The sequence below is a fragment of the Hylobates moloch genome, unplaced genomic scaffold (assembly GCF_009828535.3).
Source record: "Hylobates moloch isolate HMO894 unplaced genomic scaffold, HMol_V3 SCAFFOLD_8, whole genome shotgun sequence".
Taxonomy (NCBI): Eukaryota; Metazoa; Chordata; class Mammalia; order Primates; family Hylobatidae; genus Hylobates; species Hylobates moloch.
In genome coordinates this window covers 85,701,746-85,718,166 of record NW_026652283.1, presented here as the reverse complement: position 1 = coordinate 85,718,166, position 16,421 = coordinate 85,701,746, and the positions used below count along the sequence as shown (strand labels likewise).

Genomic DNA, 16,421 nt, shown 5'->3' with positions numbered 1-16,421 from the left:
TTAAGAAATAACTTCAGTTTATAGTAACAGTTTTTTTTTAAAGAGTCTAAGTCTAGTCCAGTGTTCAGAGACTTTGTGCAGACTAAGGTGTTGTTTTGTGTAGTTTACAAAATACTTGCTCATGTAAAACACTAAAACACCCGCTGCTTTCTCACCCAGACTGGGAACCCATGTCACCTTTCAAGAGAAGGCTAAACCTTGGCATCTTAAGTCATTCCTTGCCACTGCAGCAAGTACTGCCATAGTGTCATCTAACCCTTTCCTTTACTTTTACAGTAAGTATACACGATTCATTTGTTCATGCCATGCACTGCTTTGTGACAGCTCTTCCATGTACTTTTCTTTATTTTGAATTTCTTTCTATCCTGATGGTAACATCTTTGCAGGCACAGACCATATTTATCTCTCCCTTGGCACCATAACTGGCACACAAAGAGCATAAAATAGATACCTGTCCATTCATTTGACAAATATTTTTTAAGCACCTACTATGCACCAAACACTGTGGTAGGCATACTATTTAGAGCTATGAAGAAAACCACTTATGCTGTTTTCAGTTTAATGGGAACTTAAAGCCTCCTGTTGATTTAGGACCTCCTTTCAAGTCCCAGATAGATAATAAAAGGCAAAAAATTTAACATTAGTAAATAAAATATATCAATGAAAATTATAAAACACATTTGCAAATACATTTTTAGTGTACAGTGCAGTGACTGAGCATACAGTGTGGGAGGCCAGACTAAGTCTGAGCAGTGACTATTTTACTCACCTCCATCTTTTTTTTTAGCTATAATTCTGTTTTTCAGCCATTCTTTGGTTTCTTCTTTGACATCCTGAGCAAGTTCTATGACCACCAAAGGTGTGAAAGAACTCTCAGAAGTATCCAAAGCTGAAAAGGTCACTTTCATCTTTGACAAATCTGCTGAAAATTAAAATAAAGAGTGAAAATGGGTTGTTATTATGGCAAAGAGAAATATGCTATAGACTTCATTTTCTCTCAATTATACCTAATTCTGGCTTCCAAGATAAAAGCAAATTTCTCATGATTCAGATGGGTTATATGACAGACTCAACCAATGGTTCAAAGTACATGTGTGAGCCAAGCTTTGGAAAGAATGCCATCCTTTTCTATAAGCAGCTCAGAATGCAGAATAGACATTTGTGTAAATGAAGGATAACGATGTAAAATGTGCTCTCACACAAGCGGAATAAGAAAGTATTTTCAAAGAATGTGACATCTGAACAGGATTCAGAGGAATGAGTAGGAGTTTGCCAGATACACGATGAGAGGTATCCTAAGTAGACAAAATTATATTTCCCTAGAAAATAATGATGAAAAAACAGCCAAGAGGCTCAGAGAAATACAAATGGTTAGGTATGGTGGGAACATTAACTTTGTGTAGGAGGAAAGAAGGGTGGGAATGAGCTGGTATCCAACTAAGGTCCCAGATTACAAAGGAAATGGGCTTTGTCTAACATACAATGGGAGTCACCAATTCATTATGAGCAGGGAACTGATGTAGTCAGTAGGGAGCTATTACAGATCACAAAGGGTCAGCCTAGAGTGTGGAAGGCCAGTTAGGGGGCCATTAAAGTAGTCTAGAAAAAGCTGATACTGGTCTGAACAATGACAATGAAGAGGAAAGGATAGCTCGGGGTTAAATCTATAGAAGCAGACAACTGGACTGAATATAACTACTAAAAAAAAAAAAAGACAGAAAAAGAAAAATGTTAGTGGGTAATGAGTAGTCAGGGTGTAATTATATGGAACTCTCTACAGTACCCATCTCAAGTAGGCAGAACCACTACTATACATTTCCTCCAAAACTACACATCCTCAAAGTGACACATTAACTATGAACACAAGCCAAGACTTCCACTTCCAGGACAGCAGATTAAAGGGTTCAAACTCTTCTGCTGAAGACAACTAGACAATATACACCTACACTCACATAAATATATATGTGCATATATATGTGACACCACAAGTGGAAAATTCCACACATAAGTACTTAGCACAAAGTTGATCTGACGCACAAAATTATTTAAAACATTATATAAAATTACTTTTAGGCTATGTGTATAAAGTGCATATGAAACATAAATTTCATGTTTAGCCTTGGGTCCCATTCCCAAGAGATCTCATTATATAAATGCAAATATTCCAAAATGTGAAAAAATCCAAAATCTGAAACACTATTGGTCCCAGCATTTTGGATAAAGAGTATGTGACCTGTATTTTTAAAAATTTGTGAATAACAAAAAGCCAACTAAGCTGGGCATGGTGGCTTACACCTGTAATCCCAGCTATTTTGGAGACTGAAGCTGGAGGATCACTTGAGCCCAGGAGTTCAAGACCAGCCTGGGCAACATAGCAAGACTCTGTCTAAAAAAAAAAAAAAAAAAAAAAACCCAAGGCAGTGGGAAATAATGGAGTCCAGAAAGCTAAGCACTTGCAACCAGTTTCTCTGGGGCCTCTGCTGAGAGGGTGAGAAGCTAAGCAGGACTTCTGGTGGCCATGGGAGGCTAGGGGACAAAACGTGTAATTAGTAGAGAGCCCACCAAGGAAGACAGTCAGATAAAATCCCCACTTTGAACTGGGATCTGAAAAAGCTACATTCTAAACATAATAGTGAAGGAGAATTAGATCACCCTGATAGGAACTAAATTCTAGGTTTGCATCATCTTAATCAGGAGAAAAGTTACTACATATGAAAATGAAAAATAGTAACAAGCAATAGAAACAAACACATAATAGATCCAAATAATGTAGGTGAAAGGACTTTAAAATAATGATCATATATTCAAAGAACTAAAAGACAAGATTGATAATTTTGGCAAAGAACTGAAAATTATTTTTAATGGAAATTCTAGAATTTAAAAATATGAGTCAAAATTAAGAACCCAAGGAAGGCTTTATAGAAAATCAGACAAAGCTAAAGATAAAAACCAATGAATGATAACACAGGCACAAAGAAAATATCTAGAATTAAGCCCTGAGGACAAAAAACGAAGAAAACACAGTAAAAAGAGTAAGAGACAAGGAACTACAAGGAACTAAAAGGGGGAGGTATTAGAGTATAAACAATATCTGAAGAGAGACTGACCAAGAATTTCCCAAAGCTGACAAAATATACCACGGCACAGATTTAAGAATCTCTATATATCTTCATCAAGATAAATAAAAAGAAAAAGCATAGTAAAACATCAGAAAAGCCAACAGAAAAATCTTAATGCAGAAAAATAAAGACAAAGTACCTTGAAGAGCAATAATTAGACTGAAAGAGTATCTTCAGTGTCCCAATATTATGGCTACTCCAAAATTGTATACTTAGTCAAAATATGCCTCAAAAAATAAAAGAGAAAAAAAGCCATTTTCAAACATACAAAAATTGACCCTGAGACAGGGTCTCACTCTTTTGCCCAGGCTGGAGTACAGTAGCATGTGCCACCATTCCCAGCTAATTTTTGTATTTTTTGTAGAGACAGGGTTTTGCCATGTTGCCTAGGCTCATCTCGAACTCTTGGGCTCAAGTGATCCTTTCGCCTTGGCCTCCCCAGATGCTGGGACTTCAGCTTCAGGTATGAGCCACTGCACATGGCCTTTGTTTTTGGGTTTTTTTTTTTTTAGACAGGGTCTTGCTGTGTCACCCAGGCTAGTCTGGAGTACAGCGGTGTGATCGTGGCTCACTGCAGCCTCAAACTCTGGGGCCCAAGCAATCCTCCCACTTCAACCTTCCAAGTAGCTGGGACCACAGGTGCGTGCCATGACACCCAGCTAATTTTTTCATTTTTGTAGCGATGGGGTCTCCCTATGTTGTCCAGGCTGGTCTCAAACTACTGAGCTCCAGCAATTCTCCCTCCTCAGCTTCCCAAAGTGCTGGGATTGAAGGCGTGAGCCATGTGCCCAGCCAAGAGTGTTAAGACAGAAAGAAATGATTGCAAACGATCTGGCATCTGGAACATAGCAATCTTATATTTAGTGAACAGACAGCTTTCGTAATATAGGAACTCCTCTACCGCCTTTAAATTTAATTTCCTCTTTACTAAATTTCTCTCTTGTTGAATTTCTCACTACATATAAGACACTGTATTAGGTACCTACACACACAATTCTATGCAATCTTCCTAAAGCCCTATAATTTATACTTTAAAAACTAAGAGGAAAATTGAATGAAGAAGTTACTTTGTTAAGCTCATAGTAAGCAAGAAGTTAGTTTCCCATGATATACAGCTTTAAACTAGACAAAATAGAATCATTAGAGATATCCAAATTCTATGTTTTTACCTACTAAATGAAATCTTAATTTTGAATTGTCTACCATACAACTCTGTTGAAGATGAGCTAAACAGTTCAAGATAAAATGACAAAGTGAAACCATATTACAGAATCTTCTGACCTAAAGCAAAATTAAATGTAAAAAACAAGTAAAACAGTGCCCAAATATTAATAACAAAAAATAGTCAGCAGCCAAAAAGTAAACCTCAAGCCAAAATCATGACCAACTGAAGACAACACCAACAATGAACTGATAACAAAGGATCCTTCTGACAATTTGGAGAATTCCAACCATTTATGGTCATACATCACTTAATGACAAAGACAGTTCTGAGAAATAGGCAGTTACACTGTTGTGGAAACATCATAGAGTGTACTCATACAAACCTAGATGGCATAACCTATTACATACCTAGGCTATACAGTATAGCTTATTACTCCAAGGCTACAAACCTATACAGCATGTTACTGCACTGAATCCTGTAGGCAATTGTAACACAATAATATGTATTTGTGTATGTAAACATAGAAAAAGTACAGTGAAAATACAGTATAAAAGATTTAAAAATGAATACACCTGTATAGGGTATTTACCATGAATGGAGCTTGCAGGACTGGAAGTTGCTCTGGGTGAGTCAGTGAGTGAGTGGTGGGTGAATGTGAAGGCCTAGGACATTACTGTATACTACTGTAGACTTTATAAAACACTGTACATTTAGGCTATACTAAATATATTTTTAAAAGTTTTCTTCACTTTATAAACTTTTTTATTTTTTTGACTTTTGTAATAATACTTACAGTAAGATACAAACACATTGTACAGCGGTACAAGAATATTTTATTTATATATTTATTCTAGAAGCCATTTTCTATTTAAATTTTTTAAAATTTTTAAACTTTTTTTTAAAAACTAAGACACAAATACATTAACCTAGGTCTACACAGAGTCAGGATCATCAATATCACTGTCTTCTACCTCCACGTCTTGTCTCACAGAAAGGTCTTCAGAGGCAGTAACACACACGGAGCTGTCATCTCCTATAACAATGGCTTCTTCTGGAATACCTCCTGAAGGACCTGCCTGAGGCTGTTTTACGGTTAACTTTTTTTTCAATATAAGGAGGAGTACACTCTAAAATAATGATTAAGAGTATAGTATAGTAAATACATAAAGCAGTAAAAGTGGGTTCATTATCACTGTCAGGTATTATGTACTGTACATAATTGTATGTGCTACTTTTATGCAACTGGCAGCACAGTAGGTTTGTTTACACCAGCATCACCACAAACACATGAATACTGTGTTACACTACGATGTCACCAGGTGACACGAATTTCTTTAGCTCTGTTATAATCTTAAGGGACCATCATATATGCAGTCTGTTGTTGACCAAAATGTCATTATCCAATACATGACTGTACATGCATGTGTCTGCAAATTAATCTTTATAACACTGTCAGGCACAGAAAAACAGCTAGATATTTTAGTAGATTGCTGAATTAGACTTCAATGAACTCTAGAAGTATACCAATTCTATTTTATGAACACTAAATATCAGTAATCCTCAATAATGTATTTAATGGGCAATTAATAAGTAGTCCTTTCCAATCTGTAAAAATGAAAGCCTATGAAATTGTATCCTACTGACTGAAATGAACCCCAAAAGAACCTGCATTTTTAGGATAACTTCAGGAGAATATCAAGAGAATCTTCAAGACCTTGTCTAAGGTTTCTTGTCTAGTTCTCTACCCAATCCTTTTTCCTTGGTTCCTGTGGCAGAGATTTGAGCTATCCTCTGAAATCCACTCTCCCTTTCTTTGTCTAAGTACATGGCTAGGCTACATTTTCCACACAGTTGGAGTTAGGTGAACATTAGACTAAATTCTAGACAATAGTATGTGAGCAGAAGTACTCACAACTCCAGACCAAGGCTTTTAAGGGAGTGGTTCTGTCTCTCCTCAATGTTTTATTTCCCTTTCCATGCGCCCCTGAGATACTGGGGAGATACAAGACAGAAAAGTATGGCTTCCTAAATCAGAAGGGAGTTGAGCCACCTACCAATCCAGAATACCTGCCTTGAATAGTTACATGAGTGAGAAATCTATTATGTTTGAGCCTATTACATATGTCAGGATTTAAACAATCCAACAGTCTAGCTTACTCTGATTAATAGTATACAATCCCTCTGTCTTGTTTTGTTCTAGTGATTTGGACTTTGGTTAATTATGTCTAACTATTAGAATTGGTTAAGAGCTTGATCTATGGAGACAGACAGACATAAATTCAAATTCAATTCATGACCTCTCAGTTATGTGACCTTAGGCAATTTATTTATCCTCTTTCTGTAAAGTGGGATTAATTAAAAGTACATGCCACACTGAATGGTGTGAGAGGAAATGAGAGACATGTACAGCACAGTGCTTGCCACATAGTAGGCATGCAACAAATGGTAGCCTTTTTATTACCGGCTACTAGTATAAATAGAATATTAAAACTCTGGAATTAAACTCTCCTTAGAGAAATTCTAGTCAACTCTGATCAAGTTTTCAGCTCTAATCAGCAAGAACAAATATGATAGGGGGTGGAGCCAAGATGGCTGAATAGGAACAGCTCCAGTCTACAGCTCCCAGCCTGAGCGACACAGAAGACAGGTGATTTCTGCATTTCCATTTCGGGTACCGGGTTCATCTCACTAGGGAGTGCCAAACAGTGGGTGCAAGACAGTCAGTGCAGCACACTGTGCGCAAGCCGAAGCAGGGCAAGGCATTGCCTCACTCGGGAAGCGCAAGGGGTCAGGGAGTTCCCTTTCCTAGTCAAAGAAAGGGGTAACAGACAACACCTGGAAAATCGGGTCAGTCCCACCCTAATACTGCGCTTTTCCAATGGGCCTGGAAAAAGGCACACTAGAAGATTGTGTCCCGCACCTGGCTCAGAGGGTCTTATGCCCACGGAGTCTCCCTGATTGCTAGCACAGCAGTCTGAGGTCAAACTGCAAGGCAGCAGTGAGGCTGGGTGAGGGGCGCCCGCCATTACCCAGGCTTGCTTAGGTAAACAAAGCAGCCAGGAAGCTCGAACTGGGTGGAGCCCACCACAGCTCAAGGAGGCCTGTCTGCCTCTGTAGGCTCCACCTCTGGGGGCAGGGCACAGACAAACAAAAATTCAGCAGGAACCTCTGCAGACTTAAATGTTCCTGTCTGACTGACAGCCTTGAAGAGAGTAGTGGTTCTCCCAGCATGCAGCTGGAGATCTGAGAACAGACAGACTGCCTCCTAAAGTGGGTCCCTGACCCCTGAGCAGCCTAACTGGGAGGCATCCCCCAGTAGGGACAGACTGACACCTCACTCAGCTGGGTACTCCTCTGAGACAAAACCTCCAGAGGAACTATCAGACAGCTGAATTTGTGGTCTCACGAAAATCCGCTGTTCTGCAGCCACCGCTGCTGACACCCAGCCAAACAGGGTCTGGAGTGGACCTCTAGCAAACTCCAACAGACCTGCAGCTGAGGGTCCTGTCTGGGAGAAGGAAAACTAACAAACAGAAAGGACATCCACACCAAAAACCCATCTGTACATCACCATCATCAAAGACCAAAAGTAGATAAAACCACAAAGATGGGGAAAAAACAGAACAGAAAAACTGGAAACTCTAAAAAGCAGAGCACCTCTCCTCCTCCAAAGGAACACAGTTCCTCACCAGCAACGGAACAAAACTGGACGGAGAATGACTTTGACGGGTTGAGAGAAGAAGGCTTCAGACGATCAAACTACTCCGAGCTACGGGAGGAAATTCAAAACAACAGCAAAGAAGTTAAAAACTTTGAAAAAAAATTAAATGAATGGATAACTAGAATAACCAATGGAGAGAAGGGCTTAAAGGAGCTGATGGAGCTGAAAGCCAAGTATCGAGAACTACGCGAAGATTTTGCAGAAGCCTCGGTAGCCGATGCGATCAACTGGAAGAAAGGGTATCAGTGATGGAAGATGAAATGAATGAAATGCAGCGAGAAGGGAAGTTTAGAGAAAAAAGAATAAAAAGAAACGAACAAAGCCTCCAAGAAATTTGGGACTATGTGAAAAGACCAAACCTACGTCTGATTGGTGTACCTGAAAATGATGGGGAGAATGGAACCAAGTTGGAAAACACTCTGCAAGATATTATCCAGGAGAACTTCCCCAATCTAGCAAGGCAGGCCAACATTCAGATTCAGGAAATACAGAGAACGCCACAAAGATACTCCTCGAGAAGAGCAACTCCAAGTCACATAATTGTCAGATTCACCAAAGTTGAAATGAAGGAAAAAATGAAGAGAGAAAGGTCGGGTTACCCACAAAGGGAAGCCCATCAGACTAACAGCTGATCTCTTGGCAGAAACTCTACAAGCCAGAAGAGAGTGGGGGCCAATATTCAACATTCTTAAAGAAAAGAATTTTCAACCCAGAATTTCATATCCAGCCAAACTAAGCTTCATAAGTGAAGGAGAAATAAAATACTTTACAGACAAGCAAATGCTGAGTGATTTTGTCACCACCAGGCCTGCCCTAAAAGAGCTCCTGAAGGAAGCACTAAACATGGAAAGGAACAACCGGTACCAGCCCCTGCAAAAACATGCCAAATTGTAAAGACCATCGAGGCTAGGAAGAAACTGCATCAATTAATGAGCAAAATAACCAACTAACATCATAATGACAGGATCAAATTCACACATAACAATATTAACTTTAAATGTAAATGGGCTAAATGCTCCAATCAAAAGACACAGACTGGCAAACTGGATAAGGAGTCAAGACCCATCGGTGTGCTGTATTCAGGAAACCCATCTCACGTGCAGAGACACACACAGACTCAAAATAAAGGAATGGAGGAAGATCTATCAAGCAAATGGAAAACAAAAAAAGGCAGGGGTTGCAATCCTAGTCTCTGATAAAATAGACTTTAAACCAACAAAGATCAAAAGAGACAAAGAAGGTCATTACATAATGGTAAAGGGATCAATTCAACAAGAAGAGCTAACTATCCTAAATATATATCCACCCAACACAGGAGCACCCAGATTCATAAAGCAAGTCCTCAGTGACCTACAAAGGGACTTAAACTCCCACACAATAATAATGGGAGATTTTAACACCCCACTGTCAACATTAGACAGATCAATGAGACAGAAAGTTAACAAGGATATCCAGGAATTGAACTCAGCTCTGCACAAAGTGGACCTAATAGACATCTACGGAACTCTCCACCCAAATCAACAGAATATACATTTTTTTCAGCACCACACCTATTCCAAAATTGACCACATAGTTGGAAGTAAAGCTCTCCTCAGCAAATGTAAAAGAACAGAAATTATAACAAACTGTCTCTCAGACCACAGTGCAATCAAACTAGAACTCAGGATTAAGAAACTCACTCAAAACTGCTCAACTACATGGAAACTGAACAACCTGCTCCTGAATGACTATTGGGTACATAATGAAATGAAGGCAGAAATAAAGATGTTCTTTGAAACTAACGAGAACAAAGACACAACATACCAGAATCTCTGGGACACATTCAAAGCAGTGTGTAGAGGGAAATTTATAGTACTAAATGCCCACAAGAGAAAACAGGAAAGATCCAAAATTGACACCCTAACATCACAATTAAAAGAACTAGAAAAGCAAGAGCAAACACATTCAAAAGCTAGCAGAAGGCTAGAAGTAACTAAAATCAGAGCAGAACTGAAGGAAATAGAGACACAAAAAACCCTTCAAAAAATGAATGAATCCAGGAGCTGGTTTTTTGAAAGATCAACAAAATTGATAGACCGCTAGCAAGACTAATAAAGAAGAAAAGGGAGAAGAATCAAATAGATGCAATAAAAAATGAAAAAGGGGATATCACCACCAATCCCACAGAAATACAATCTACCATCAGAGAATACTACAAACACCTCTACGCAAATAAACTAGAAAATCTAGAAGAAATGGATAAATTCCTCGACACATACACCCTCTCAAGACTAAACCAGGAAGTTGAATCTCTGAATAGACCAATAACAGGTTCTGAAATTGTGGCAATAATCAATAGCTTACCAACCAAAAAGAGTCCAGGACCTGATGGATTCACAGCCGAATTCTACCAGAGGCACAAGGAGGAACTGGTACCATTCCTTCTGAAATTATTCCAATCGATAGAAAAAGAGGGAATCCTCCCTAACACATTTTATGAGGCCAGCATCGTCCTGATACCAAAGCCTGGCAGAGACATAACCAAAAAAGAGAATTTCAGACCAATATCCTTGATGAACATTGATGCAAAAATCCTCAATAAAATACTGGCAAACCGAATCCAGCAGCACATCAAAAAGCTTATACACCATGATCAATTGGGCTTCATCCCTGGGATGCAAGGCTGGTTCAACATATGCAAATCAATAAATGTAATCCAGCATATAAACAGAACCAAAGACAAAAACCACATGATTACCTCAATAGATGCAGAAAAGGCCTTTGACAAAATTCAACAACCCTTCATGCTAAAAACTCTCAATAAATTGGGTATTGATGGGACGTATCTCAAAATAATAAGAGCTATCTAGGAGAAACCCACAGCCAATATCATACTGAATGGGCAAACTGGAAGCATTCCCTTTGAAAACTGGCACAAGACAGGGATGCCCTCTCTCACCACTCCTATTCAACATAGTGCTGGAAGTTCTGGCCAGGGCAATCAGGCAGGAGAAGGAAATAAAGGGTATTCAATTAGGAAAAGAGGAAGTCAAATTGTCCCTGTTTGCAGATGACATGATTGTATATCTAGAAAACCCCATTGTCTCAGCCCAAAATCTCCTTAAGCTGATTAGCAACTTCAGCAAAGTCTCAGGATACAAAATCAATGTACAAAAATCACAAGCATTCTTCTACACCAATCACAGACAAACAGAGAGCCAAATCATGAGTGAACTCCCATTCACAATTGCTTCAAAGAGAATAAAATACCTAGGAATCCAACTTACTAGGGATGTGAAGGACCTCTTCAAGGAGAACTACAAACCACTGCTCAATGAAATAAAAGAGGATACAAACAAATGGAAGAACATTCCATGCTCATGGGTTGAAAGAATCAATATCATGAAAATGGCCATATTGCCCAAAGTAATTTATAGATTCAATGCCATCCCCATCAAGCTACCAATGACTTTCTTCACAGAATTGGAAAAAACTACTTTGAAGTTCATATGGAACCAAAAAAGAGCCCTCATCGCCAAGTCAATCCTAAGCCAAAAGAACAAAGCTGGAGGCATCACGCTACCTGACTTCAAACTATACTACAAGGCTACAGTAACCAAAACAGCATGGTACTGGTACCACAACAGAGACATAGATCAATGGAACAGAACAGAGCCCTCAAAAATAATGCCACATATCTACAACTATCTGATCTTTGACAAACCTGACAAAAACAAGAAATGGGGAAAGGATTCCCTATTTAATAAATGGTGCTGGGAAAACTGGCTAGCCATATGTAGAAAGCTGAAACTGGATCCCTTCCTTACACCTTATACAAAAATTAATTCAAGATGGATTAAAGACTTACATGTTAGACCTAAAACCATTAAAATCCTACAAGAAAACCTAGGCAATACCATTCGGGACACAGGCGTGGGTAAGGACTTCATGTCTAAAACACCAAAAGCAATGGCAACAAAAGCCAAAATTGACAAATGGGATCTAATTAAACTAAAGAGCTTCTGCACAGCAAAAGAAACTACCATCAGAGTGAACAGGCAACCTACAGAATGGGAGAAAATTTTTGCAACCTACTCATCTGACAAAGGGCTAATATCCAGAATCTACGATGAACTCAAACAAATTTACAAGAAAAAAACAAACGACCCCATCAAAAAGTGGGCAAAGGACATGAACAGACACTTCTCAAAAGAAGACATTTATGCAGCCAAAAAACACATGAAGAAATGCTCATCATCACTGGCCATCAGAGAAATGCAAATCAAAACCACAGTGAGATACCATCTCACACCAGTTAGAATGGCCATCATTAAAAAGTCAGGAAACAACAGGTGCTGGAGAGGATGTGGAGAAATAGGAACACTTTTACACTGTTGGTGGGACTGTAAACTAGTTCAACCACTGTGGAAATCAGTGTGGCGATTCCTCAGGGATCTATAACTAGAAATACCATTTGACCCAGCCATCCCATTACTGGGTATATACCCAAAGGACTATAAATCATGCTGCTATAAAGACACATGCACACGTATGTTTATTGCGACACTATTCACAATAGCAAAGAGTTGGAACCAACCCAAATGTCCAACAACGATAGACCGGATTAAGAAAATGTGGCACATATACACCATGGAATACTATGCAGCCATAAAAAATGATGAGTTCATGTCCTTTGTAGAGACATGGATGAAACTGGAAAACATCATTCTCAGTAAACTATCGCAAGGACAAAAAACCAAACACCGCATGTTCTCACTCACAGGTGGGAATTGAACAATGAGAACTCATGGACACAGGAGGGGGAACATCACACTCTGGGGACTGTTGTGGGGTGGGGGGAGGGGGGAGGGACAGCATTAGGAGATATACCTAATGCTAAATGACGAGTTAATGGGTGCAGCAAACCAACATGGCACACGGATACATATGTAACAAACCTGCATGTTGTGCACATGTACCCTAAAACCTAAAGTATAATAATAAAAAAAAAAGAACAAATATGATAAGGCTGATAGTAAAATAAGTAGCCATAGGGTAGAAGCAGTTTACCTAGTGTGTCAAAGATACTCTTGTTGGAATAGCCCAAACTTGCTGTTAAAAAATATTAATAACACTTGGCCGGGCGCGGTGGCTCACGCTTGTAATCCCAGCACTTTGGGAGGCCGAGGCGGGCGGATCACGAGGTCAGGAGATCGAGACCACGGTGAAACCCTGTCTCTACTAAAAATACAAAACAATTAGCCGGGCGTGGTGGCGGGCGCCTGTAGTCCCAGCTACTCGGAGAGGCTGAGGCAGGAGAATGGCGTGAACCCAGGAGGCAGAGCTTGCAGTGAGCCAAGATCACGCCACTGCACTCCAGCCTGGGCGACAGAGTGAGACTCCATCTCAAAAAATATATATATATTAATAACACTTTTAGATGCACAAAAAACAAAACACTTCCATTTAAATTCAAAGTTATCATAGACTCTTTCCTTGCTTTCCAGAATGCTTTCTTACCTTGATTCTCTCCCTACCTCTAGAATCTCCTTTTCCTTCTGGCCTCTCCCACCACTACCTGCAAAAATATGCCCAAATCATCCCTCCTTTAAGTGCAGTGGAACAAATAAAATTAAATATTATATATATATATATATATATATAGCCCAAGAAACAATCTCAAGACTTTTGCCTTCTTTCTGTATTATTTCTCCCTCTAAACCCTCTTTCTTTCTCTTAAATTCAAACTCTAACCTCTGTGTTGCTGTCTTTGCAATCTGTCTCTAGTTTTGTCTTCTAAGCTGAGCTCCCTCAGGAGTTTCCAACACTGTTATCTCACTAAAACTTGTCTCAATAAAACCAAAACTAAACATAGGTTGCAGTGAGCCAAGGTCACACCACTGCACTCCAGCCTGGGTGACAGACAAAGCAAGACTGTCTCAAAACAAAAAAAAAAAAATCAAGTTATACTCCAAATGTATTGGGAATGCTATTGAAAGATACCAGCCAAATCAATATTCAACATGCTAGGTTCAATGAAGGAAATCAGATCAAGACAAAATCTAGTGGTCACCTCCAAATAGCTAATAATGCAGTCAGAACACTTAATGCATAAAAATTTTGGACCAGGCAATGGTGGACGCATGTTCTACAAAAGGGAACGATGTGTAAAATCAATGAAGCAAGAATAAAGACAGCATGGGAAAAGAACAATAAGAAGACTGGCCTGACCAGAGCAGAGGGGCTACGTTTTATTAGATGCAGCCATTTAAGGATAACAAATGCTATAGTTTATATCTGATCCAATGGCCAGTACATTCTTGTAGGTTTCTGAGCAGAGGATTTTGTGTCAGAGTAATATGAATCTCAGTAAGTAAATCTATTGGGCAAGAATATGGGTATTCTTTGTGGTATTCTTTTAACTCTCCTGACTGAAATTTTTCATAATAAAAAGCTGGTGGGGGAGAATATTAACCTACTAGTAGAATACAGAGGCTGAGTTCATCACCTTCAAAGTGGAAATATCAAATACAATAAACACTTATCATGTGCTTACTATGAGCCAGGCCAAGAGAGTCGAAAGGTACAAAGGTAAATAAAGTCTACACCTTGCTTTTCAGAAGCCCTTAGTCTAGTAGCAGAAGCAAGCATGCATCAAGTTATTCTAACACATGGGCTAAGTACAGTAGCAGGAACCCAAAAAGTAGGGGTAGCCTCAGGAGAGGGCACTGTCTGGGAAGGGATGATGGGATCCAAACAGCGTTCAACTTAGACTAGATACACAGAAAACCCCAAGATTTCCAATCTTGGATATGGGAAGAATAACTATGTGTGAAAAAATAGCAAAGTTGGAAAGAATGTCTAGTTTAAGGGAACAATAAAGTGTTCCACAGAGTATGTAGGGACATGCATCAAAGGTCAACGTTTTTGAACATTTATGCATTGTTCAATGTGAGTAATAAAAAGACAACCTTATTCATAATAACCAGATCATAAAACAATTTTGCTGAGACACTAAAAGCAGGTTTCCATTCTAAACATGTATATGAGCACTATCTACAAACTCATATATTATTTGCTCACTGATTATTCTCATTTGAGATACTTCATGCCTTTCATTAGGCAAGGCACAACCTTAACAATATTTGCAATATGACAGACAAATTTCACTATCCTTGATATACAAAGAGTTCTTACACATCAACAACAGAAAATAAAAAAAACATAAAAATACAACTCATAAAAGAAATATGCCAAGACACATTTGAAAAGATGTCCAGAGTCACCAATTTTAAAAATGCAAAGTAACAATAAGACACTTTTCCCTTTTCAAATCAGCTGAAGCTAAAAAATGGAAAGAACCCAGTTTGGGGATAGGTGTAGAAAATCCAACATTTTCACGCATTGCTGACAGATGTCATAATTTGATATCACATTTCCAGAAAGCAGAGAGGCAGCAAGAAAAATAATATTAAACATTCATATTCTTCAACATAACAATGCTATTTCTAAGAATTTATGCTGAATTCTTAGAAGAAAACTAAACTCTATATATATATATATATATATATATATATATATATATATAGGTTCATTACTGTTTTTTATGGAATTTATCTCAAAAAGATAATTAAGCCAAATATGCATGTAAAAGTTCATTACAGATTTTTATTTATGCATTTATGGCAAAAAACAACTTAATACTTCAATGTCCATCAACAAGAAATTGGCTAAAGTCTGGTACAAGAATCCAATAGAACCATTAATACTGAGATACAGACCCAACTATATTTATTAACATGGAGATTTCCTAACACATTGTAAGGTAAAAAATGTAAAGTATGATCATATAAATATATATAATAAATACATAGTAATATCAAAATAACACCAGCTATCATTTGCTAATGATTTACTACATGCAAATGTACACTGTAGCCCAGTGTACATTTTTGTGTGAATTAATCCTCACCCCTTGAAGAAGAAACTTTAATGCTACCATTTTACCAGTGAGAAAACTTAGGTAAAAGAGATTAAATAGATTGTCCAATATCTTGAAGCAGCAAACAGGGGAGCTGGGACTCACAACCAGACAGCCTGACACCAAAGTCCACATCCTGAAGCATGTGTATATGCACACATCAAGCTATTGTGTGTGTGTATGTCTGTTTATGTGAATAAAAGCTGCATCAGTGGCTACTCAGATACATTTCTCCAAGTTGTTCTCCCTAGGTAGTACCACTTGGGATAATTTTTATTTTATTATTTACTTTTTTTAATTTGATTTTTAATGATTGGGTATTTTTTATAATCAGAAAAAAAAGTGGCTCTGTATTTGTTAAATAGTATAGAAGCCTCACATTTTCAACAGCAAATGTAAAATGCACACTTCAGTTAAAGCCAAATTTCATATATATATATATATATATATATATAT

General features: G+C 38.3%; 1 protein-coding gene across 4 annotated transcripts in view; it reads right to left on the bottom strand.

The window, feature by feature from the left end:
• Positions 1-16,421, bottom strand: part of ANO10 (anoctamin 10) — a 263,376-nt gene that overhangs the window by 240,578 nt on the left and 6,377 nt on the right. For 3 of the 4 annotated variants that reach the window (XR_009214716.1, XM_058443564.1, XM_032161908.2), the window contains exon 2: positions 770-919. Coding sequence is in view for 3 of the 4 variants with exons in the window: in XM_058443564.1 (XP_058299547.1) it covers positions 770-908 (139 nt within the window). In the remaining variant the exon portion in view is untranslated. Of the gene's footprint in view, positions 1-769; positions 923-16,421 lie in introns of all 4 variants that reach the window. The other variant, XM_058443565.1, reaches the window with a different exon arrangement.